At 29.5% G+C, this 27,973-nt stretch overlaps 1 protein-coding gene across 1 annotated transcript in view; it reads left to right on the forward strand.

The window, feature by feature from the left end:
* LOC142327391 (intermembrane lipid transfer protein VPS13A-like) overlaps positions 1-27,973 on the forward strand; it is a 250,261-nt gene that overhangs the window by 154,781 nt on the left and 67,507 nt on the right. Inside the window, exons 38-45 of the mRNA XM_075370414.1 lie at positions 5,299-5,564; positions 6,574-6,701; positions 7,542-7,684; positions 8,679-8,830; positions 11,298-11,500; positions 17,515-17,635; positions 24,637-24,855; positions 27,487-27,702. Of these exons, the coding sequence (XP_075226529.1) occupies positions 5,299-5,564; positions 6,574-6,701; positions 7,542-7,684; positions 8,679-8,830; positions 11,298-11,500; positions 17,515-17,635; positions 24,637-24,855; positions 27,487-27,702 (1,448 nt within the window). The remainder of the gene's footprint in view (positions 1-5,298; positions 5,565-6,573; positions 6,702-7,541; positions 7,685-8,678; positions 8,831-11,297; positions 11,501-17,514; positions 17,636-24,636; positions 24,856-27,486; positions 27,703-27,973) is intronic.

The raw sequence follows: 27,973 nt of genomic DNA on the forward strand, positions 1-27,973 counted from the left end.
TTATTTAAATCTGACAAGAAGTGAAATTCATAGGACAAAAATTTGGTGAGTGTAGAGGATGTGGAATGGGTTTGAATTTCAACTTGACAAGAGCAATAGTGTAATAGGATTGATAGGTTGAATGGATTTTCTAATAGGATCCATGTCTGCTCAAGTGTGGTAATGTGTGTATGTGCCGTGCAGAATTCACAGTTTTCCCAGCTTCACAGTAACTGGTCAGTCACTGTGGTTGGGGGTTTTTGAGGTTCATTCTCAATATTCATGTTATCGGCTTTCATTGTGTGAAATTCTGTCTTACAGTAGTTGATCTATAATTTTGTTATTATGAATGGCTAGTAAATGATGATGAATGCCACTAGGGTTCACTTTTTTGGTTGATTAAAATTAAATTACTGCACATTATTTTAAATGAATTAATAGCAGTCACACTGAAACTCCATAGAAAAATCCGAGATTTATCCTGTTGATAAAGAATCTGAGAAGAGAATTCAATGAGACTTGGCATGTTTATCATGCACGAACCTAGCTACAAAATGGCAGAACACAACACTGTATGTTTAGTTCATCTACCCACATGTAAATGTGCATTACTTATCATACCCCTTTTGTAGTTTAACAATGAGAAAATTTTTATTTACATCAAAATAATTTAATAAAAAAGTTTATTGAAAATCATTTGCAGAAATTCTACTTTTTGCAAAAATTTTAATTGACTCCATATCTTGAATTTAAATGAATAATTATAAATTTGTAGAATATCAAATTCAAAATCAAAAATTAATTTCTCTTGTTTTTAAATATTTAAAGTAGTTGCAATTATTAACTGTTTTACTACCTATAGAAATGAAAATCAAGTTAGTATTTAATAATCTGTATTATTTTAAAATTATATAATTTATTGTATTATTTATGTAATTTTGTTGTGTGCTTGTAAATTATTAAGTTTAATCCCTTGAGAGATTGCATTCCTGTTATATGAACATTAATTTTAACATTATTTTTTATTTTATATCAAACAGTTCAGAACATAAGTCATTTAATAATCTTTAATGATCTCTTTCGGTGTTAAGCATTTTAAATATAAATGTTTAATAACCACGCAAAACTCACATTTTTCCATTTTTCTAAATAAGTAATAACTTATTGCTTCAGTCGATTATGACAACGAAACTATGTGATGGATATAACTGAAACTTTAACTGCACTCTAGCAACAAATGACGGCTTACTAAAAGCAAACCGTTTTCGATACTACAAGTGCTCTCTTGAATTTTCTAAGGACTTATTGAATGACCCTTGTATCATAGTTTAAAATAAAATCTTTTTCTTATTTTTTATAGTTGTATATTTTTCTTATGAACTGTTATTCACCATTGATACTGTGCACCAGCTAACAGTGAAGTATATTGATTATGCTGTTATAGGCAATAGCTGACATTGTTCTGAGAAAAAACTTTTGATGAAAAGAGAAACTTTTTTTCAAAAATCACTGTTGAAATGATACAAAGGCTATGTATAATGAAGTTAGTAAAATATCAGGAGAAAAATAAAAAATTGACATTTCAGTATGAAAAACATAAAAAAGAATTACAGTACATGGTAAACTGAATCCTGAACATATTTGTTCAGAATGTTTATATGTGTGCAGTAAAATAAAAAATGCATTGAAACAATCTGAATGTTTATTTTATTTTTTTTTACTGAGGCTGTTACTAATTTTTGCTAATGTAATAATATTAATAAAAAATTAGATTAATTAAAAAAAAAAAATAGAACTTATACTAGAAACCTGAAAAAAAATTGGTTTTATATTCAAAAGTGATGTAGCTTTTAAATGAAACCTCACATTTATGTTTTCAGAATAATCTCATGTCTAATTTTTCAAGACAAAGTGAAAAAAATCAATAAATTATGTAAAAAAATTTGGTTTTTTTTAAATTTTATTGAAGGAAATTAATTAAGAAAAGAATATGTTTTAATTAAAATTAAGGAATTTAATTTTTTTTAATTTAAAAAAAGTTAATGTAATATTTGCAAATTAAAAAAAAATAATAATTAACATTTTTTCAATAAGACTGCTGGCATTTTAAGACTGGAGATGACTGACATTTTACAGTAAAACTCAAATGGTTAAAGACGATATTTCAGATAACAATTTTTACTAGTATGTCTAAAATCAGCTTAACAGTTCTTACCAAAACTTAATAAATTTGATACACAGTACTTGATAAAGGAATAAATTGCACATTCTTTTCGTAGACTATCATGTTTTAAGTAACTAATCATATGATAGAAAATTTAAACCAGTCTTGAAAAATTAATTTATAACAGTTCTACTCTTTAATGGGGTTATATGTTAGCAGTGGTTTAATTATCTTTGTTTTTTGTAGTTGAAATGTTTTATGTATGATATTTTAATTTATATATTTAGCAGTTTTTGTTTAAATGTCATTTGTAACTGAAATTTGCTGAAAGTGATGAATGCTATGCAATGCTAGTAAAATAAATAAACAGGATTCTAATTCTCAATTAGGTTACCAGAATTCAAAAAAAAAATGCTCAATTGAAATTATCTTTTTATACAAAGTATAAGTGTACCATTCTAAAAATTGATCCAGGAGACTGAGACACACTATTGTCATACAAACAGCACTTTTTTCTTTTTATTAACTGATTTGCATATATTATCACAATTCTTATAGAATTATATAAATTTTTGCATTGTTCCATTATCAGTAAGTAATTTTATTGTAATTTATTTTGCCTGTCAATTTATTGATGATTTTTTAAAAAATAGTTTTAGTTTTGGTTTATATATTATGGAAATTTCTTATTTATTCTTTAATTGTTTTTTAAATTACAAAATTATTTAATGAAATTTTTTAAAAATTAAGTTATAATTGGCCAATTAAAAAACTGTTTTAAATTGTTGAGTGCTTTGTGTTTTCCCAAATATTTGCATGACACATAATTTTTGACGAATACTTCCATTTCCTTTGAAAGATTAAAAATAAATATGATTTAAAAATTATAGTATTAACTGTGATATTGTTTGACATTGATATAATTGAGTTATTAACTTTTAAATTACATTTAATGTTCCCTTAACAGGAAATTTCATATGTATATGTATTTAATGACATATGAAATTAGTTTCTTTATTGTAAAAGTAATAACCATTAAAATGAAGGCTTAACAATAGATTTTCCATTAAATAGTATAATATTTTACAACAAATGGAATAAATTAATCATTTTTAATATCATAAATAATCATAAAATAAACCTTAAGATTATGTAAGCAGATGGCATACATTTAATTAAAAATTTTCAGATTAATTCATTATGTTAAGTAATACGCAGCAAACTCAATAACATCTATAAACTTGTCATACCATGATTGAAGACATTAACTAATTCCAGAATAAATTTCTTGTATATCAATGTCACAAAGAAAAAGATTTTACATCTTGGGTAAAACAATAAATTGTATCAACATCCTGACCCCCATAGGGGAAGATACCTGCTTTGTGATGACCCCAGTCACCAAACTATCCCCTGTGTTCTTAGCTCTGATTTTACTTTTATGTAATTAAGGTTGTTTTATAAACCCTCTAAAATTGACAACACAATACTGTCATCAGTTTGGTCTTTTTCAGATTTGCCACCAATGAAAATGCCTCATCAGACATTTCCATCAATGTATTTACACAACCTACTATATCACCTTCATACGGCCTCTTCCAACCACGACCATCTACCATAACTTATAACCCTAAACTACCAGATTAATTGATTCATGGAAATACCACCCTCATGCCTTCCTCTAACACTGAAGGTTTCACATAAACACTCTTCCTATATCTAACTTCAGTTAGATTTTGCACCTAGATCATTATTTGACTGGGTTTTTAAACACCAAAAACACTATACTCATACCAACAAAACAAGTATAGATCGCAAAAATGACAATTTTGTCCTGCAATTTAATTTACACAAATTCCTCTTGATTTACTTAAAAATCAAGAAACTAATTAACAAATTTATTAAGCCTGTAATAAAAACATACCCTCTCACTGCTCTGGTCCACCTTTGGAAGCAAGGTCGCCTACACCCTCCCATACTGCAGCTCCATCACAGAGTTCTCTACACATCCATTCTCAACCTAACAGCAAATATCTAAGCTAACCGGGGCTTGATGCCAAAATGCCTATCTTGGCGATAACAGAATAAATTTCCTGTATATCAATGTGACAAAAAAATTTAATCTTGGGTAAAACAATAAATTATATGCTTTACAACCGGCTGGCTCTGCATTGCTTGGAATATTTTAACATCCTAGAAATTGATGGGTGTGAAATAAAGTAAAATGTCACAGCCAAAGCCGTATTCAATAAACAAGATATTATCATATTAACAATGCCAGGTGCAATTCACTGAATCCTGCTCACCTTTTTCAGCAGCTAATTATAATATCAGTTAATGTCATTTATAAACTGTATCAGTATATAAAATTAATTAAAATTAAAAATTTATAGAAAACCAACATTTCCAGTCACAGTGACAAACAAACAACAAACCAGTGCAAGTATAACTAAAAAATACCTACCGACAAAGTACAAATAAAGTTAAAAGATAACAGACAGTAGATTAGCAATATTTTACTGAACTATGTAAAAAAATGGTAGCATCTTTTCTTTTATCCAGGTGGTTCTGAGTTCAGTTTGTTTATGTGCTCCAAACATTAATTGTTTGCAACCATAAGTCTTGATTTTATATATAATTAATTCTAACAAACTAAAATCAAAGCAATAAATATAATGGCATACAGCGTATATATATATATATATATATAATTTATTTATATGTAGGCTATAAATGACTGTTAAAAAGTGACAATTATAAAAGTATACCTAGCTGTTAAAAAAAAAATGGTAATTTCCCCTCTGTTTTCCTTCATATCTGCCATTTTGTGTGTTTTATAAAAAAATGTATATCAGTATTTGTTTGAAAAATCAGTGTAGTATTTAGTTGTTCTCCAATACTGTAGGTACTAGATTGATACTCATTTAAAGATATTACTTTAAATGGATTCTAAATAGTATTGAATAGTTAGGGCAAATTTAAAGCATTATCCCTGGAATGGTCCACTTAATTTTGAATAAAATCATCTGCCAAACTGTAAAATTAGACTTAAAAACTTGTGAGGGAGTATTATTAAAAAAAACTACACATAAAATTGAATTTTTTAATTTCATTTAGTCGTGGCTTATAATTTATTATTTTGATGCTGATTTCAGGTGATTCAGTTGATTCTGGATTAGAAACTGAGTCTGTTGATCGTTTGTCTACTTATGTACTTATAGAATCAAGAGATCAGTTTGATATAACACTGAGTCCAATGACTATTAAAGTTTTATATGAATTGATGACTGCATTCAGCCGTAAAAGTAGTGGACAGTTGTTTCCATGTAGTATGTTACATCATCAATGTCCAGATTACAATGTTCTTTTAATAAATGATATTGCTCCTGGATCATCAGTAACTCTTCTGTCTAAAGCACATGTTAGTATCATATTTTTAACAGTTATTATAATATTGTTTTAATGTAATAATATTATATTTTAATTGGAATAGTAGCTAGTAAGTATAATAGTAATTTTATTTTAATTTGTTTTACAGATAATGTTTTAATTGCTGGTGCATATACATACAACATGAGTTTTCACAGACAATTTTAATATATTGCTGGTAACCTTATTTTTATGAAACCTTACAAAATAATATTTAACTTTTTACTGTATATTTTTGTCTTTAATTCACTGAATGAATCAACCAAAAAAAAGAAAATACTATAGTTTATTCATATACAGATACAAATGAGTCATATAAAATAGTCATTGCATTTAATATTTAAAATAATTTTTTATGTCGCCAAAATACAAGTAAAGAATGTAATAATTTGCTCAAATCTGCTTCCTCTTTAGATTTGCCATTTCTTATAGTTAGTCTTTGCACAGCCTCTTCTGATGATCTTATTCACCTCAAACTTTTATTTCTCACAATAACTTAATGTTAAAATCTTTGTCTTTGTTACCTGTAATTTGGCGACTTGATCTTGTTTTATGTTTTCACAATGGGCTTCTGCTTATTATCAGTTCTATTGTTGCTCAAAGTAATATTTCCCTTCATCATTTTGTCAACATATTAAAACCTCTTCACCATTATCACACTCATCCAACTTTCCAAGTCTTGAATTCTTACAATCTTTCTTTCTCTGTCTTTATTATTCCTGTTTTTATTCAATAGTCCTCTCCATTCCTTATTATAATGTATTACTACTTCACTGTATTCTCGACTTATCCCTGTTTTTCTTTTCTTATTTCATTATTCTGTTTTCCAATTCACCTTCTCTAATTTAAACAATTCTTTTCCAAAATCATCATGAATATATGTATTTCAATATTCTATTCATTACTGTAATACATGGAAATTTATTACCTGCTGTGTGGAGTTCTGATGGCTATCTTGAACTATTTACTTATAATAAATGTGGTATAATTTTATGTTGCAGGTGGGATCTGCTCAAATATTGATGACATCATTGTACGGTGAATCTGATTCCTTACCGAGTAGTCCTTCCTCTACAGTTGCGACTGATATAACTGCTAATGAAAACAATGACAGTGATGAAGTTAATAGGTTTGTTCTTTTTTCTTTTTTTTTAATTTGCATTAGTGATATTTTTATATTTATCTACGTTGAATGATTTAATATTTGTTTTAGGGTTTTATTCAAATATATGTTATTCAAAAATATTTTATATAAATTGTGATTAGAAATTAATGTATAAGTTTCTTATTATTATCAGGTATTTAAGCTTAGATTTTTTGTACATTTTACGGTTTTTAATGTTATTTATTTGTAATGGTAGAAGTATTTGTTACCTGCTAGTGACCTGCAAAAAGATAATTTTTGTTATATAAAAAAAGCTTTATTGTATGATCACAAAACCTTTTGTGTACATATATGGTATGAATTTTTTTAAATATTTAATTGCTTCTTTATTTCATTTCCTTCATCTATGGACCAAATTTTATACTCTTCTTAGTGATCCTCTTCTTTCTTTTCTGCCAGAAAATTTTAAATATTTTCTCACTGTTTTTCCTCAATTCATTTTTTTTCATAGAAAAATCTCTGCTTTTTTATGTTTTTTTCTTAATTTTATTACAGTATATGCCTTTAGTTTTTCTGTTTAGAAAAAAGAGGATGATTTTCTTGGAAATTCTATTATCCATAATTCCAGTATTCTTGGCAGAAGCCAAGAATAAATTATATTTTCAAAAAAAAAAATTGATCATGTTGATTTAAAAAAAAAATCTTTTGTTTGATCCCAAAACTCTATTTGTAATATGAAATTAATTCCTTTATGTGCTTAAATTATAATTTTATTTATTTATTTTATTTACTCTTTATCTGGTTAATTTTATTTAACATAAAGTCTATATTTTACATTAAACATTGCTATTTCTTGTCCTTTAGTTTTGAAGGTGGATTCTCAACATTCATTGGTGAACCATGTAATGAAACATCTGTAACGTCACCTGTTTTAAGATTTCCTCAGGAAACGGTTTCTGAGTTATATAAAAAAATCACAGATGAAAGATTACGGTTACATATTCCTGGTGTGTAAAAATTTAAATTTTCATAATTTTATTTTATTAACACATAAAATTACATTGGAATATTTATTAATTATTATTTAAAGCTGTAAAACTCAACTGTAGTAATGTAGTACATTCTTTAAGTAAAATAAATTAGTATTTAATTCCTAACTACAACATACATATTAAAAATTTGAATATTTTTAATGTCCAATTTTTTATGTGTATTTTGATAATTAAATTTTGTCTGTGGAATTGCTATTTTATCATAAATGTCTTTGAATAATGTAAATTAAAGTGTATTTATTCTAAGTCTATTACAACTAATATGATCAGTTTGAGTTTTCACTTGCATCAGTACCTAATTATATAATCATCATTGTGTTATAATTATTACCTTAACAATGTAATGATTATCACATATGTTCTTTATTTTGCAATGACAGCATCTCTGACTTTCATCTGGAAAGATCATGTTTGAATTTTCATTATAGCTTTTACATTTTTCACTTACTAAAAATTTGAACCAAATTTTTTATACATTGGTATCAGGAAGACATCTTTCTTTAAAAACTCCTCCTAATTGCTCCCATCTGAGTGTGAGAACTAATCTTACAACAAAAAAAAAGTTGGAAAATGTGGGCATAAAAGACAAATTGAATTATTACATTTGCAAAGAGTTAGTAAATTTTTGTCGTGAATATGTCTACTTTTACGTAGAAAAATAAGTTTGAAATGGTACCTATATAATGAAAATAAAATATTCTTTTTAAAATAATTTTAATATTTTTAAAATTAAAAACTTCTTCATAAGTTGAAATTTAAAAAATAAAGTAATAACATATTAGTAGTACATGTTTTTGAATGTGAGGATCATCCTTTCATTTTGGGGAAAACAGTTTATTATTAATTATTAAACTTAAAATTGTATATTTTTATAATCGATACCTCTCTTTAGTTTTATTTTTATAATAATTTTAAATTTATAAATCTGTCATTTGTATCTGTTATGTAGGTTTTGAAGATACTGAAATATTATGTCCTCAGCGTTCAACTAATAAGATACACATGTTGCAACCTGTGAAAAATAATACAAGATATTATATTATTGTTAATATTAATTGTAATCACTGGCAACGTACAATAACTGTTTCATCACCATTACAAGTAATAATCATTTAATTATAATTACTGCTATTTTCTTTGTTCTTTTCTTCTGTATTTTTCTAGTAATTATCTATAATCATTATTCTGTAGTCATTTTAAGTTTCTTTGCCCTGAACCCCTCCCCACATTGACTCCTTAGAATTACCTTTTATATAAAAACATACCTTTTTGACCTACTCTTCATTTTCTTATCCTCAACTTTCCGACATAGCTTTCATTCCATCTACCTGTTGTTTTTGCATTTTTTTCAGTGATGTGGAGAGTTTAACAACTTTCTTGATGACATTACTAAAAATAAGCATTTCCCCAGATTGGGATTTTTATACATCCATTGAATTAAAAAACTGGATCTCTAGACAGTTCTGTAGGCAAATCTGTACTAAATCAAAAACTGAGGATGCAGTAATTTTTCTATAATGAGCATCATACAACAGTTAATTTAACAATGTTTAGACTGTTGGCATCCTTTAATTTTCAAATTAAGCTACTCTCATTAAGATACTCCTAGAGATGTTAAACTCTCATAAAGAAATTAACTTTTTAGTTGTTGATTGAATTGATTGATAATCAAATTTTATGGGGTTGTCAAGTGATGTGAGCAAGAGGGCACAGTCCCCTAGTTTGATGTGAAAATTAACCTTTCATTTATTTTACAAAAACGTTTTTTGAAATGACATAAGCAGGCATAAAGTTATTAAGAAAGAATATACATTTTTATTATTTTATGAAATAAATATTCTTCTGCTGATAAAAATAATATAACTTCTGATTATTTCATTACAATAATTGCAATGAAGAGTTTAGTAAAAGTAGGAATTAATCTCTGGACAAATTTGATTTTTGATTGGTTTTTAAAAAATAAACAGTCTTAAAAAGAATTTTTTTAAAGTCTACGTATATAGAGTATATTCAATTTTTCAAGTCAACAACCATAAGACATCACTAATTTTGCCTTAAAGATTTCAGTAAGAACTCATTTCACCAGGGTAGCTGAAATCCATGCAAAATATTTCACTAGCTGTAACTTACAAACGAGGCATTTTAGAAAATATATATTTATATGAACTTTTTCCATTATTTTCACTAGGACAATAGGTTATGAATGTCCTTGGAGAACTTCATGATACACCTCTCTCTCTCTCTCTCTTTCTCTCTTTGTGGGTGTGTGTGTGTGTATATATATATCTGTGTATATGTATGTATAGGTGTTCCAAAAATAACCCATTGGGTTGGTCTAGTGGTGAATGTGTCTTCCCAAATCAGCTGATTTGGAAGTCAAGAGTTCCAGCGTTCAAGTTCTAGTAAAGGCATTTACTTTTATATGGATTTGAATACTAGATCGTAGATACCAGTGTTCTTTGGTGGTTGGGTTTCAATTAACCACATCTCAGGAATGGTCAAACTGCAACTGTACAAGACTACACTTCATTTACAGTCATACATATCATTCTCATTCATCCTTTGAAGTAATACCTGATTGGTAATTCCCGGAGGCTAAACAGGAGAATGAAAGAAAAGGTGTTCCAAAAATGGCTTTAGGATTTTGTTGTATATAAAAATCAAATTGAACAAAATATTTTTGGTTTCTTTATATCAAATTAAATTACTATTGACTACAATTACACATGAAAGATAATGTTGTTTAAATGTCCACATATTTTCTACCATGGAAGCTTCCATCTCCTTTACAGTGACTCGGATGTTATCTTTTATAGCTGGAATGTTTGCTGAATTATTAGCTTAAACTTTAGTTTTCAAATTATAATAAAATAAGAATGCGTAATTCTTGAGATCACCATGATATTGATATGGTGATATGGTGGCCAATACCATGTATTGGCTCATTTTCAATACTTTCTCATTTAAGAGCAATGTTTTTAGCAGAACGTACAGAATTTGGTCTCCTTAAGTGTGATTTGTTGTGAACAGACTCAGTGATTTTAAAATTTTTTTCATTAAATTTTGAATTCATTGTTCAGAAAGACTATCGAAAGCTCCAAAAAAAGTTATGAATTTTACAATTCATTTCTATCATGGACTGACTATTTTCATAAGAAGTTTTTGTGATTTCAATACACTGTTCTTGCAAACGTGAGGCCTTGGTTAGATTTGTACACTACACAATATGGTATTATAAAAGTTTTCCTAAAACAAAGAAACGTTTTTGTAGTTTTAGTCATATAAAATTTATAGCCATTTCTGGAACATCCATTATTTATATATGTAATATACATATAAAATCAGCATTTATTGCTTACATAAATGTTAGCTCGTGTCACCAAAACTATTTAAAATGTACTATATTTGCAGTTGCTTCTTAAGTCTGACATTTTCCTTACTTTTTTTTTTGTTAATTTATTATTTTTATTTTAATTGTAATGTTTGGATAAACTCATATACCTGCTCATCTGTTTCCTTTAGTTGATGAATGCATTAGACAAATTCCAAATTTTTCCTTTAATTTTAGGTACATAATGAAACATCATATGCTATGGGAATCTATTACAAAAAAGCTATACTGGAAAGCTTAGGATATGATCATATTGGAGAATCCACAAATCCTTTTGAAGATACAAACAGAATTACAATTATTGAACCAGATGAAGTATATAATGTGCCATTACCAGTTGCATATCACTGTAAGCTACATATATTACCAGCGTATGTTGAGTAAGTAATTGATTTAAAATTGCTGTAATTAGTATATAAGTCAGTGTCATTACCCAAATAACAGTGTATATGGATAAAAAACAATTTTCAAACTATGGATTGTAATATTTTGGCTAATTTTAAAATTCCTTTGTAAGTTACATGCACAATAGTTTTATTGTTCGTTAAATATTTCAGATCTTTAAACCTCAAGGAGGCATTTTCTTTACCTTAACAGTAGCAGGCAGGCATGGTATGTTTAATATTCCTCTTAATGCAAAGATTTCTGACCTCATATGTTTAATATCTTTTTTTGATAGAGCTCTACCTATCTCTTCTTCACTATTTGCAACAACTGGTACAACTCACAATCTCATTTTAGTGAGTACAATTTGGTTGAATGTATGAACTTTATTTATACCTTTTGCCAACCGTTATGGCAAAAAAGTGTAAATTTGGTAATCTTACAAACAGATATCTATTATTTTTAAGGCTAAAGATTTTACACTTGTAACATTTCATATGTTTAAAAATTTAGAACTGTCAATAAATTTAATGATAAAAAGGGATATCAAATTTAATGATATTATCTACATGACTTTTTTACTTAACATAGTTCTAATACACTTTTTGGGATTTTAAAAATTCTTCATAAGTTAGAATACAATGAGGCTGTCACTAAAATATTTTTGTATATAACATCTAATTTGATGAGACCATGATAAATTTAAGTATTTCATTTTTTTTTTTTTATTCAGCATAGTAGTTTTTCTTAATACTAATTTATCATATAAGACAAGAGTATTTATTCCATGACAAATATTTGATGGTAATTCCCAATCTGTAAATCAATTTATTCATTGAGTAGTAGTTAAGCAATCATCATAACTTGCAAAGGACCTCAGAGACAGAGATAAGTATGATTATAAGCACAGTTTGCTTTTTTAAGCTAGAGAAAAAAATGCAGGGACAGAAGATATCTGGTTTATGAATACATATCTAGAATGCCTAGAATAAATAGCTAGAAGAAAAGAATCTTAGAAGGTTGAAGGCATTCAATCATCAATTTTTCAAAAGAAACTCATATTTTCTGTAGACAGCCAAAGTGCAACATTAAAACCATTGTTATTCAGCAAAAAATACACAGTATGTCTGAAAATTCCCCGAACTAAATTAAATAAATATACATATACAGATTTAAAGATAAACAAATTTATTCACATAGCCAACTATATAGAATGCTTCTCTATTTGTACACTCGCAGCGCCAGTAGAGCCAGTCGAACGCTCTGCAGAAATCACTTTTTTGAATCGTCTTCAACTACTCGGTGTAACCCATTTGGATAGCTGCAATGTCGTCGAAAAATCGACATTCATCCTCAACTTGAGTTTCGGAAACAGAAAATTTCTGTTGTACAGCAGAAAAAATCTGCTGTAACCAAGTCGAGTGAATAAAGCGGTTGGAATAAGACGGTGATTTGATTTACGGCGTAGTAACGTGTTAAAACTGTTGCCATTTGTGCCAGGGCATTATTGTGCAAGAGAGCCGAACTGCCTGGATCCCGGTACTCGAGCCGGATTCGACGAATGCAACGCATCAGGCGTTTCATTACTTCCAAATAGAATTTAAAATTCACGGCTTGACCAGTTGGGACAAATTCATGATGAATCAAGCCCTTTTAGTTGAAGAATGCAATCAACATAGTTTTCACTCTTGATTTTTGCTGCCTGTCTTTCGCTGGTCTTTGTGTTCCAAGATTCAACTAAGCAGCAGATTGACGATTCGTTTGCGATGTGTCAATCCCACCAGCTTTCATTCCCAATTGCAAAAAATTCTTGTCTCTCGTCAGTTTCAACAAAGTCTTGAGCGCAAGAAAGACGCATCAGTTTTTGTTCTTCAGTCAAGAAGTGTGAAATGGAAGGAGAACACACCTTTCGGCGATTCATTTGTTCTAGTAGAATTGTACTTACCGCATCTTTACCGATCTTTAGCTCTTCAGCTATGGCCCGAAGGATAAGATGAGGTTGTTCGAGCAGGAGCGCGCGCACTTTCGTAACGTTTTCGTCGTGAACAACTGTGACAGGCTCCCGCTTCATTCGTCGTCATCCTATGACTCTCTACTGTCTTAAAACGGTTCCACCATGCGTATGTTGTAGTACGAGATTCGGCTTCATCACCACCAAATGCATGCTGTATTATAGAATATATTTCAACGAAAGATTTTTTTGAAGTCGAACACAAAATTTTATCGCGTTTCTGGTTTCATGTCGCGAGCTCGTACGTCACATGAACACAACGTACGCGGCCGAATATAACTAGATACCGGGGTGACGAACGTGATGAAATTTTGTACACACTCGTCAGACATCATATTACGTAGTTCCTTGGTTGTCTGAGAGATGGCACTACTTGTGTCGACTACAGAAATTTAGTTCGGAACTTTTCAGTCCTACTGTGTACTTAATTTTTAAGTCAGTAAATTGTTTCTGATTAAATACTATATCGAGTTAAACATTAATGAAAATTAATGTTGCTTTATTCATTAAATGCCTGCCTAAGAAAAACAGCCAGAAACTCCTAGACATCATGCCTGTTTTGCCTTCAACTGAAAACTATAACAAATTATGAAAAACATTGGATTTCAATTTAAAAAGCTCAATCAGAAGTTGGTGTTGTTTGATTCTGTAAATATTGCAGCTACTCATCACAATTTCCTAAGAAGAATACGTGACCTGCAAGCTTTCAATTATAGAATACTTTATACAGATGAATTGTAGTGTAACCAAAATCATGTGCTTATGGATGGCTAGAGGGTACTGAAAATTCTTTAGACTGCAACTTCAGCAATTACAGTTTATGGTTCTGTAAAGGAAGTGCAAGTATATTAATGTATAGGAGGATTTCAGTCGCAGTCACGTACAGGACAATGATTTATTACTTTCACATTGAATGTTAGACTATTGTGTATTACAGAATGATTAAATATGTACAGAGTGATTCAAAGAAACGGGAAATTAAAAAAAATAAATAACGTTAATGAAAAATTGTTTTTAGAAAATGAATTTTATTTCATGTAATTGTACAAATGTTGCCATTTTAGGATACGTACATTTTAGTTTATTTTTTAAAGATGACATCTTGCAGGTGACCTCCTCTTCTACGTAAACACTCATGAAGTCTCTTCGTTAAATTGTTCATGGTTTGACGTAACATCTCTACTGGAATTACCGCAATTGCTTCTCGGATCTTTGCCTTCAGTTCTTCCGTTGTAGCAGGTCTACTGTGGAACACTTTGCTTTTAAGGTGACCCCACAAAAAGTAATCGCAAGCTGAGAGATCAGGCGATCTGGGAGGTCATCTAATGTCACCATTTCGTGAAATGACACGTTGTCCAAACAATCGGCGTACAGCTGCCATCGATATTCGTGCAGTATGTGACGTTGCTCCGTCTTGTTGAAACCAGGCTGTGTTAAGAATCGGTGGAAATCTCTTTTGTTGTTCCACAACAAAGGTTTCAAGCACGGCTACGTAACGAGCCGACGTCACTGTAATCGCAAGACCGTTGTCAACCTCAAAAAAATAAGGGCCTATAACACCGTAAGATGACATAGCAGACCACACGGTCACTTTCTGGCTGTGCAACGGACGCTGGTGTAGCTGCGTAGGATTTTCTTGTGCCCAGTATCTGAAATCCACTGAGGTGGAAATGCGCTTCGTCTGACATCCGCAGTTCGTGAACAAACTCTTCGTTATCATTTATCTTCTGAAGCATTACATTACAGAATTGTGCTCGCACAACTGCATCGTTTTGTTTCAGTTCCTGGACGATCTGCAACTTGTATGGATGGAATTGCAAGTCCTTCACTAACATTCTTCGAACACTTGAACTATGCAATTGTAAAGATGCTGAGAGACGACGGATTGACCGATGTGGACTTCGTGTTACAGCATCTTGTAAAGCTTGAACATTCTGTGGTGTATGGATGGTTCGCTCACGGCCTGGAGGTTTCTTTTTCATTGCCGAACCAGTTTCCTCAAAATTAGTTATCCATGTATTAATTGTATGTGCTGATGGAACACGGTCATGCCGTCCCAGATTAAAATGACGGCGAAATTCTCTACGCGCTCCCTCCACACTGTCATTGTTTTTGTAAAACTCCTTGATAGCAAATGCACGTTGCGCACCACTCCAAGGATCCATGACAACTAAATGGCAGGTTAGGTTAGAGAGGCTGGCGCGACTTATCAAGTGGTACCAATCACCCACGGCTACCAACACAACTTTCAAAATTTCCCGTTTCTTTGAATCACTCTGTATTTATCCACTCAAACTTATTCTAAATGGCAAGCTATTTTAACTGTTCTTAATTATTATTCTCTTATGTAATGACTGTACACTCTGATAAATAAGCAGTATTATATAATTAACATCATTTTCATTACATTAATTTTGAATCTTAGTTGATGTTTCATTTTATTTCTCATTTATTAAATAAATTATTGAGTTCCAAAAAAAATTTGTAAGGTATTTATTACAAACCAAACTGAATGTGTTAGGAAAACAAAACAAAATGAATAAAAATTGGTGGCTTAGATCACATAACAGTAAAAAATTGGGAGAACTCTTCATAGATAGAAACATAAAAACACAACTCAAATAGATTTATAATAATTTTATCAAATATGGCCTGTTGGTATGATTATACAATAAATAATTAAAATATAAAACCCACTTACCAACAATCCTTTAATGGGTCCTAGTGCTTTCGGAAATGAATTCCATCAACAATTTCAATTCCAACAATTCTATGACAACAAAGATTTAGTTAATATAAAAAAAATTAAATTCCTGAAGATGGAATTTGTTTCTGAAACTGCTAGGATGCATTAAAAGATTGTTGTTAAGTGGGTTTTGTACTTTAATTATTTATCAAATAAGTTTTTTTAGTCTAATAGCTTTTCAATCTAGTTGTAATTAAATAATTTAAAAGTTTTGAATGAGGAATGACAGTGGTTTCTTCATTAAGTTGGTTTCTTGATAAGTTTTGGTAATGGTTTATTCAAAAAAAGGCAGTGGGATGTAGCTATTAGTAGATCCATATTAAATGAAAAGCTTATTATTATACATAAAAAATGTCTCCAGATGGTTGTGTCAGTAGCAATAATAGTGACTCAATTATTGAAGCAACTGAAAGTTACTTAAATTGGTGGAAAAAGCAGGATGGGATTCAAATGTAGAATATTTCTTATTAGAGATATAAAATAGCACCATAAAATATTATTGATAAAGAGTTACATTAAAAACAAAAGCTTACTTCAGAGCAGTTGCAGTAATATTGATGAATTAGATTTAATTTATATTTGTTTTTAAATAGAATAATGACACTTTCAAATAAATTCTTAACTCTGGGATTTAAGAAATCAAAAGTAAACAAAAATTACCAAATCTGTTTGCAATGATGCAAATGTCAGTCATAAAAATTTCACTTTTTATTATAGGGAAATCTGTGAAATTACAGCTAGTAGAAGAATAGAAAATATTATCAATTAGTTGTTAGCATAAAAAATGAATGCTTCATTATTTAAAGAGTTATGTTAACAAATTCATTCCAAAGTAAAATGTTATTTAAAAAATATTAAATTGTAGGTAAAGGTTCTTCGGATATAACTCACTTGAGTTTATCCATCTGTTGAGTTAATAATAAATAAAATATCACCATGATGTTCCTTTCTCCTAATATAGCATATTTAATTCAAAGTATAATTTGAACATTAATAAAATTATTGAAGCTTAAGTACAAACCAGGATAATAAAAAAGAAAAATGTGAAAGGGTAATTTAAGTTCAACCAAAAAAAATTAAAAATAAGTTGATCACCTGTATAAATAAGTAAGTTACAGCTTTTGTTGTCCCTTGCTTATGGTATAAGCTTATATAATCTATACCAGATAATTTTTTTTTTTAAATCTGGTATAGATGCTATGTGATAACTGAGCATAACTGCATTGATTTTGGTTTTATTTGCTGTTGAGTAGTAGTTACCATGTTAGTGAGACTGGCATCTGGTGGCAAGATTTGGCTTCTGATCTGAACACACCAAAAGATATATTTTGTCATCCAAAAGAAGGCAAAGATCTCACTGTATTTTCAATTAAGGTAAAGAAGTTATATTTATAATTATTGGTAATTGCTCTCTAGTGAGATTTAAGTACCTTTTGATTTTGTTTATATACAAAATATGATAATGTATTTCATTTTAACATTGTTTTTCTTTAACGCAATCTTAAATTTCATTAACACTTTGGCTAATCGCATGTAAATTTTGCTGAACAACTTTATTTGAATTTTCCCAATTAGGTAACACTGATAGTATTAATTTTGAAAAAGAAAATAAAACTGGTCTGTAAGTGAGAAAGTAAGTGTCCATCCCTAGCACAATCGTAGCTCAATATAATATTGTGTAATTTTCTTTGGTAAATAGATGAATGATTTTTTGACTAAACTACAGTTTTTTTAAATTCAAAAATTCATCAACATATTTATTACTGTGCGCTAAATTAAATTTACCAAATTAATACCAATAACTGATTTTCATGAGATCCCGCACCTTCAGTTGGTATTTAATTCTATAATTACATTAAAATCAATTGTTTTTTTTAAAGTTAGAATTTAGAAATTGCTAGTTTTATAATCTTGAATTTTGTTGCGGACGAACACGCAACTTGGCCTCCCAGTACTAAAATGATGTAGTATTTAAAACATCATATTTTCCTTTGTTCATAATATCATTGTTGCCAACTATTACAGTTCATTATGTTTTTAATTAAATCATCATAATAATATGTAACCTGGTGGTTCATCATTTCATATTTTAATTTTTTATTATTTTTTTTGCTACTGGACCCTGTTGGATCACACAAAGCTATTATGATTCAATTTTCTGCGTTTCCATACGGCTCTCGTTTTTTCTCAGTGGGTTATCTTTCTTTCTTCTGTCCACTTGATTCCTGGTCTCTTCAGAAATTCATTCTCTGACTACTTCCCATTTCCCAATTTTTTCTCTTACAATTTTCTGCCTAAAATTTCTGAGGTTTTCTAGCTTTCTTTTGACTTGGATCCAGAAGATAGTTTTTAGTTATTCTATGCAGGTCAGAATTAAGAGGTTGATCCTTGTTGGGAGTCTGTGGATGTGTCTGCAAAATTGTAATCTTCTTCTATGGATGTCTGCCATAAGATTGGAATATTTTTCAGTTGTTTTACCCGATTTCAATCTAGCAGTCTTCAGCTCTTTCCAGGCTGACAATCTTTCTTATAATTTTGCTTTCATCTTTCAAGATTTCTAGGTTGACATTACTGTGGAGTGTGAGGGTTTTGCTGGCATACAGAGCTTCAGTCTTAATTACAGTGTAGTAGTGCCTGATTTTTGGGTGTGCGGACAAGCATTTTTTATTGTAGATGTGGGTTTAATTTAAGTTAAAATTAGTAGGAATTTGGACGAAATTTCATTAATATGTCTATTATCAGTTTGTGATGGTTGTATTATTGTAATGGGTTTATTGATTAATTATGTTAATATTTATTTATTGATTAACCATACTACGTTAATATTTATTTTCACTAAATATTGAGATGTCTGACGAAAATTGAATTAAAAAATCGAAACGCCGTAAAATTAATAATTAGTCTAATTAATAAATTTTCATCCACGTTACTTCTAATTTTCACTTAAGATCATTTTAAAAAAGTACCTCCTGCATTTCTTTTTAATTTAATAATTTTGAAGTTTCATAACCATGTAATAGCTTAATTAATCAATTAATAAAAAAATTAAAGCACTGTAAAAAAAGCAACGTAGTTAAACTTTTAGTAGAAATTTTTATCATTTTTCTCATTCTTTATTTTAACATCTATTTTACCAAATTTTAGACAATTGTAAATTAAAAACCATTTTAGAAATTTTTTTATAAAATTAATCAGCTACAAAAATTATAAATTCATTTTTTTAAATATGCTTTAAACTATATTTATTTTACAAACTGACATTTTTATTTTCAAAGAGCCGTTCAATACTTCATAAGTTGCATAGAATCAAATGAGAACTGACAATTTAAATTTGTAGGTTAAGTTGATTGTTATTGAATGCACAATGAATGATGTGTATACATCATTAAAATTCATGTAAAACACTTACTTCAATACTGTATCTTACAAATTTGCACAATGTATATTTTTTAATTATACTTTTAAACGTTATTTCAATAAATAATAATATAATATTCTCAATAAACGCGCAATTCTAGCACGCTCAGCAATGTTTAGGTATTGCTAGATTTGAGTATACATACAAATTAAATGAACACAATTGAAAGTTTCATAAAACCTTAAAAAACTGAACATTACGAACTTCACAAAATTTAACCTTTCACAGAATGTAAATAAATCCAAATGGCAAACCCAACAGCATTATCTATTGGATAAAATTCACATCACTCTCTAATCACAGTATTCGGTGGAAAATATTTTTTTAACGAAAAGGGTTGTGGCTGCAAAATCATTACAATTAATACTGAACATTAAGAAACTTACAAAAAATTACGGAACTTCATAAAATTTAACCTTTCACTTTATAAATGTCAGAATGTAAATAAATCCAATTGTCAGAACAGCACTAACTATCGGATTTAATTCAAACTACTCTCTAAACACAGTAGACCGTAAAAAATACGAATTTTAATGTAATAACAACATTAAGCTACGACGCAAGTAACTGATATGCGAAAAAGCAACAAAATAAAAAAAATTACTAGAATCCGATCGCAGCACCAACTACCGGTTCTGACTGATATGTCAAAACTTAAAAAAAAAAATCTAAAACGCGATCGCAGTGCTGCCTACCGGATTCAATTGCGAACATTAACCATCCCAAGTTCAACAACACATAAATAAATAAATTTAAAAAAAACATTTTCTATCGGATCAAATTCTGAATCTAAACCATTCTCGAATCAACTTAATCACACACACAAAATTTCATCAGTCAGTTCAGCCGTTTAGGAGGAGTTCAGTTTCATACACACGCACAGAAGAAATATATATATATAAAGATACTGTGATATTTTATCAACTTCCAGATATTTAGACTCATAGATGTTATGTTATAAAATATAAATTTATGAAAAGTAGTAGAAAAATAATCTTTCAATGACCATCACAGGAATTGAACTTGAAACTAACTGCTAGATAGTTGTTTTTTTTCCAGATAGATTGATTGAAATTTACAATCATTTTGATAATGCAACAATATATGTCATGATTAAATATTATAATCACCATTCATTTTGTTAAATTTCATGACCAAAAGAACTAAAGTATAAAATTAATTTAAATTCATTTTTTTTTAAATTGTAAAAATGTAATTCATACGTATCTCTTTATATTTAGCAATATTTTTTAACAGATAATCTATGATACCATCTCAAGTATAATCATGACAGTGGTATTCGTATGTTTCCTGGGCCATTGAAGCATTCTCAGGAACGAATGGGCTGATGAGGCTGCCAAGCGAGTGGCAACAAATGGCCTCTGATTAGAATTAACATGTATGAACAGTAGAATAAGTTTATGGTTGCTAAGTCCTCCCACGGCTTACATGGCATCCAGGAAAACGTGTTCAAGAAATCTTTTATCCCAAACAACAGAAGAAACCAAGTTATCCTAACTTGGCTGAGGATTGGACACACAAAACTAATCCATTCCATCTATTTGATTCTCCTCAGCAGAACTGTGAGGCGGGCAATGCCAAATGGTCCGTAAACCACTTACTCATAGATTGGCCATTGTTCGGGTCGATTTGACAACAATTAAACTTGAGTTCAGATGTGAAGTGTTTACTCAATCAGAAGACTTACATAAAAAGTTGTCGCAGTTTCTCTCTGATAGTGGGATGAAGAACCTAATTTAGCGATTTTGCTTATGTGAGATCTCTTGCGGAATACTGTATGTGCAGTGAAAATAGATCAGTAGTGTTACTCCAATATTTATTACCAATTTTTTATTCTTGTTCTACTTTGTGTTTATTGTTTAATTATTTATGATCATTATTATTTAAGTTGTTGCTAATGACTATTATTGTTTAAGCGATTAATAAAAAATCTTTGGTTGGTTCCACTTTCATAAAATTTTTGCAAGAAACAGAAATTTAAAAAAAATTAAAGAAGGAGCGAGTAAAATTAAAATTAATGGAAAAATACATTTAAAACAATAATTTAATTTAAAAGAGTTTTGTGATGTTTGAAATTAACAGAATTCTGGTGAATGTAATTTATTTTATAAAGCATTTTAATTTTCTTGACTAATAAACTAATAAAAACCATAAAATCAAATAAAGTATGCTGTATACCGTATTTATTCGAGTACCTCTCGCCCACGAATAAGCCCCGCACCTCGATTTTCCGGACAGAAAATCTAAAAAAAAAATCGAGTATATACCGGTATTTTAAAGTGCAACAGATATGATAAAAAAATACGAAAATATTCAGAAAGTAAAGTATTTAATTCGTTTATTTAAATTACAATATTAATATTACATTAATAATTAATTAACGTAAGTACTAGTTTAGTTCAGAATCAGTAGGCCAGTAAAACGAAAAGAAAGTATAATGTTGAAAAGGATCATTTCAATACACTTTTTAATATGGGATTTTATTTTTAATTAATCACTGTCAATGTCTGTAGAAGAGTTACCGGTAGTTTCCACGTCGCTCTGCCAAAGGTGATCGTCTTCACTACCATCAATTCCATTAGATATTCCGCCTTTTTTAAAACTTTTGCTTACTAATTCCGTGGAAATACCTTCCCAAGCATCTTTGATCCAATCGCAAATCTGGTTAAAATCTGGGCGTTTGATTCTTCCTGTAGGCGTGAGAAAGAAATTTTCATCAGTCATCCTTTTACTGTACAGTTGTTTTAATGCAGATTTGAACGGTTTATTAATGCAGACATCTAGTGGTTGCAATAGAGATGTCAATCCGCCTGGAATTATTACATGGTCTGTCATACCCTTTTTTAAAATGTTTTTCATTTTATCAGTCGTATGCCCCCGATAACTATCCATTACTAGCATACCGGTATTTTTTTTTATTAAGTAAATCTCCTGATCGTTTTTGCCATACACACTTGATCCGATCTAAAATTAAGGTTTCGTCCATCCAAACTGATTCCTGTGCTCTAATAATAACTCCATTTACCTGTACGGTAGGAAGAGTTTTTCTTAGGGAAACAATGTACGGAGGTAATTTTGATCCGTCAGAAGTAATGCAAAGCATAACACTACACCTTTGTTTTTCATTACTATCAGTGCGAATCGTAACACTTTTTTCACCTTTTTTGTTTACGGTTTTGTCAAATGGCATTTTAAAATATACGGGGGTTTGATCAGCGTTTCCTATTTGAGAAGGCAAATAGCCTTTATCTTTTCTAAAATTATTTTGTATTGTGAAAATGTAATATTTTTTGTTCATAAGCGTCTGGAAGTCGTTGAGAAATGGTCGTCTTTCGTCTTATTTACAAATCATTTCGTGAAAAAAATCGTTATCCATTCACGGCTTTCTTTAAAATCCTTTATTCAATGATTTAGCGATTTCACGAGCATATGATTGACACATTTCTGTTGTGGCAGCATAACCGCATTTCCTTTTTTCCATAACAGTCATACAATTTTTCTGTCTGAGTATTTTGGTTTTAAGCCACGAAAAGCCCTTTTATTACCAGTGTCTTTCACCAGAAGTTGTTTCTTCTTAGCCAGTCTCGATTGCAGCTTTCATCTACGTCAAATTTTTTGCTGCTGCCCGATTTCCAATTTTTTCAGCCTCTTCTATAACGCGCAATTTTTCATTTACTGCAAAAGTTCCTAGACGCTGTCCTTTTGTACTCATTTTAATGCCGTAATTAAAATAAATCACCGTAGTAAACTTTACAAGATAAACTAAACAGATAAAATGCACATAACCGTCCACATATACAAACAGTACAATGACTATGGCGAATAGACAAGACGACGATGGGTAACTGATACTGTAACTGTAGTGTCATTAGAACCGGATGCAGCCTATACAGAATGAATCAGTATTATAAAAATACCGTAACTTCGTTCCTATCGATAATATGAACAGGATGTTAATAATTAAGGATGTATTTTGTATAAGCGGCATCCGGTATTGATAAACGAAAGCCTAATGTATTTATGTGATTGAATTTAGATACTTCTAAGAAAACGTTTACTTTACATAAATTATCCTGGTAAAGGCTATGTTTCAAGTAAGCCCCGCACCCTTATTTTTTGTAAATTCCGAGAAAAAAAGTGCGGGGGTACTCGAATAAATACGGTAATTTTATTTATTATGCTATTATAACAAATGGTTATATATATATATAAATCAGTGAAGCATTCCAAACATTTTTAATACAACCAGAATCAACAGAAATTGATAGCCTAAACCACAGCTAGTGTAGTTACATTTATAGTGGTAAAATCCGACCCCAATTGTACTGATGAAGTGTCTGTTGGTATAATTTACTAAATACTACAAATATTTTAGCATTTTTGCAGATATTTTGCTACTTAATTTTAAATTCTATGGCAGAGGTGTAGCAGAAGTATGTTTAAGATGATTATGATTCTTCCACAACTAATTTTATTCCATTTCATACATAATCAAGGGTAAAAAAAATATAATGTAATGAGACATAAAGGAAAGTAATTTTCAGTAAAATGTGAAAAGCTAATAGAAAATAATTAAACAGAATTTTGTTATGTAATAATAAAATAAAAAGATGGATGAAGTAAGAATGAAATCAAAAACAGAATTCTACAAACTAGGAGAGCTGTTTTGTAGAAAATAAATTTCTTTGTATAAAATGTCAGTTTAAGAATTTGGAAAATATTATATAAATATTTTTTTTGAATGATGGATTTTTATAGTAGTAAACATATACAATAGGATAGTCACTAAAACAAACAATAGAGGCTTCTGAAATGTAATGAACAAGAAAAATTTAAGATAGTTATAGATTACAAAATTAATTACTGTAGAATTGAATTAATCTTTTATAATAAGTTGAATTTTTTTAAATAAAATAAAATGATTTGCTTTTAATAGGCCCTTTGTGTAGAGGGGCATGCAACAAGCAGAACATGCAGTAGATCTGTACCGAATTATAAGATACGCTTGTTACCTCCATTAGCAGTTCATAACAGATTACCATATGCAATTGAAGTTAAAATTCCAACAATTAAATATGAAGTTAGAATTGAAGCTGGTGAAAAGGCAAATGTATATTTTTTGAATCTGTTGAAAACTCACAAAATTAGTATAGAGGTAAGAAGTTTAGTTTTCTTTTTTTCTCCCATTTTTCTTTTTAATGTTAAAAATTCTTTAGTTACTAGTTGTTGACTTTGTAAACTATAAAATAATTTCCTAGTTCTTTAGTTTTTTACCAGAAACATTTTTATGGTTTTCAGTATTACAGTGATTGTGATCGTAAAGAAAATGTTAAAATACAATATACGTAATGCACAAATAAAATAAAATATTAATATATACTGTTATACATATTTTTATAATAGTATGTATTAATATTTTTATGAAATACCGTATTGCTTCGAATTTAAGATGCACAATTTTACAGATTAAAGGGTCAAAATCTCAGGTTTATCTTCAATTGTAGGTCTAATGCCATTTGACATAAACACATAGTTAATAGGTGTAAAGCTAAAGTTTTTGAATCCATACGTCTGTTCAACATCAATTGGTGACCTGATGGAGAACATGAAAGCGCATTTGTCATCATGTATAGAATGTTTACAAATTTCTAGAAAGATGATAAAGAGCTTTACATCTCAACAGCTTTATCGCTGTTGACATCATAATTTAGTGATGATTCATTACTAGTGAATAATCATTACCGATGAGTGACTGGAATTAATGCATGTGCTCTATGCACAACGACAAACGTTCTTTCACATTTTCTGTCCATTTGATGTTGAATAGGCGTACAGTATATTATTCTAGTTGTAAGTTAGTTTGTTTCTTTCATAACCGTTCCATTCCACCAATTTTTTGTGTTTACCATATCCACCAATTTTTTGTGTTTACCATTTCATCATGGAAATGTTTTTCACATGTAACATAGCCTTGAAACACAAGGTTATTTTATGCACTGAACAGATCCAAAATAATGCCAGTAAACAGTTCTCAGTAAACTAAGTGAATCTGCGTCATTGGTGTAGTATGAAACAGATATTATTTGCTTGTAAACAAATGAAGAAAAGTTTTTTGGGACCAAAACATGAAAATTATTTGGAAATCATTGATGCTGTTTTGGCCTATTTCAAGGAATTCTGCACAAAAGGTCTTCCAGTGACAAGAGATTCAAAGAGATTCAAGGCCAGTGAAATTGCCAGGAATAATGGTCTTCAATTTAAAGATAGCCATAGATGGTGTGAGAAATTCATGAAAAGGCAATGTCTGTCATTGTGCTGCAGAACCTTCATTTGCCATAAGTTACAACCAGATTACGAGCATAAATTAGTGCAACATCAATGTTACATAATCAATTTATAATTAAAGAAACAATACTGTCTCAGTCAAATTGGTAATGCTGATGAAGTTGCGGTGTTCTTTGATATGCCACCAAATTACACCGTAAATGAGAAGGGAAAAAATAACTAACAGTAAAAGTAACTGGATATGAGAAAGAAAGAGCAATTTTTATTTGTGTGCTACTGCCAACGGAAATAAATTATCGCCGAAAGTAAATCTGAACAGGAAAACTGTGCCAAAAGAAAGGTTCGGTGATGGTGAAATTGTTTGAGCTCAACAGAACGCCTGGATGATGAGTGATCTAATGCAAGATTGGTTATGGTGTGTATGGGAACATAGACTGGGTGGACTTATGAAATGAAACAGTATGTTATTGTTGGATGCTTTTTATGGTCATCTGTCTGACAATATTAAAACAAAACTGACAAATGGAAAATGTGGTTTAGTTGTAATTCTTGGTTGTATGACAAGTCAGTTACAACCATTGGATGTCAGGGTTAGTAATTCTTTTAAAGATCGTATTTGTGCACAATAAAATCAGTGGTTGACTGAAAACCAGTGTATCTCCTAACACTGAGCGGTAAAATTAAATGACCATCAGCAGCTATGATTGTAGAGTGGATTTCAAAAGCTTGGAATGATTTGCCATCAGAAACAGTTGTTAAGAAGTCATTCTTGAAGTGCTGCTTGTCGAATGCATTGGTGGTTCTGAAGATGAGGTACTATGGAACGCCAGTAATGCAAATGAATCTGTCTCAGATGAAACTGACGATGATGACTCGACTACAACACAGAAAGCTACGAGACACACTGTTTAGTTACAAAAAATTACTGTGATTACTGGTAAAATACCATACATATAAAGCTAAATACGTACATAGCTAATTACATTACATTTGAGTACTATAATATAAAATATAATGTTAAGTGTTTTCAATTCAGGTGTTTTACTACATATTTGGATTATTCAATAAATTGCTGTAAGTAGCTACTATTTATTTAACTTTTTATATTCATTTTTCAAAATAGCATGAATTTAATACTGATATATACAAAATAAGTCAGATAAGTCTGACTTACCGTAATCTATAATAAATAAAGTGTACAATATTTTAATATTTCTATTGGATATTTTTATTTTTAGAAATTATCTACTAAATTTAGGGTGGATCTTAAATTCAATGGTGTCTTACAAAGAATTACGGTATATTTATTTAATTTTTTTTTTTTTTTAATTATATCTTGGCTGTTAAATATTTATCATCATTAAATAGGTTATACATTTTTTTATGATTAAAATGTATGATTTCTAAAATGTAAATTTTAATTACTTTACAATATAATTGATATATAAAATTCTCATGCATGTATGCATTTATATAACATTTTTTTTTTTTTTTTTTGTAGGTTCCTTCATATCTTGGTATACCTTGGTCTGGATCATTTACTTTAAGCTCTGATCTAGAAGAAAAAATAATAACAATGGCTACAGAACATGATACAGAAGGTGGTAATAAACAACTGGGACTGAATATAAAAGTAGATAGAAGTGAAATCTGTGAGATTATTTTTTATGCTCCTTATTGGATTATAAATAAAACTGGACTGCCACTCCAAATAAGGGTAAGACGTTTGGTTATAATAAAATTAATTGTTTTTTGTATTTTTATTTTAACTGTAATTTTATGTTCATTTATCAGGTACACAAATGTAATATGTATTGATTTTCACTGTTAAATAATGATTTCAAATATAAGTTACTATTTTTTGTTGTTTTTGTAACTACAGCTTTTTAATTTTGTTTTAAAGCAACTTAAATAATTAATAGAAGGCAAGAAAATAAACCCTTCTACTTATTCTTCTACTTCTAATCCTATCAGAAGGAAAATAAAAT

Source organism: Lycorma delicatula, chromosome 7, assembly GCF_047948215.1.
Source record: "Lycorma delicatula isolate Av1 chromosome 7, ASM4794821v1, whole genome shotgun sequence".
In the NCBI taxonomy this organism is placed as follows: domain Eukaryota; kingdom Metazoa; phylum Arthropoda; class Insecta; order Hemiptera; family Fulgoridae; genus Lycorma; species Lycorma delicatula.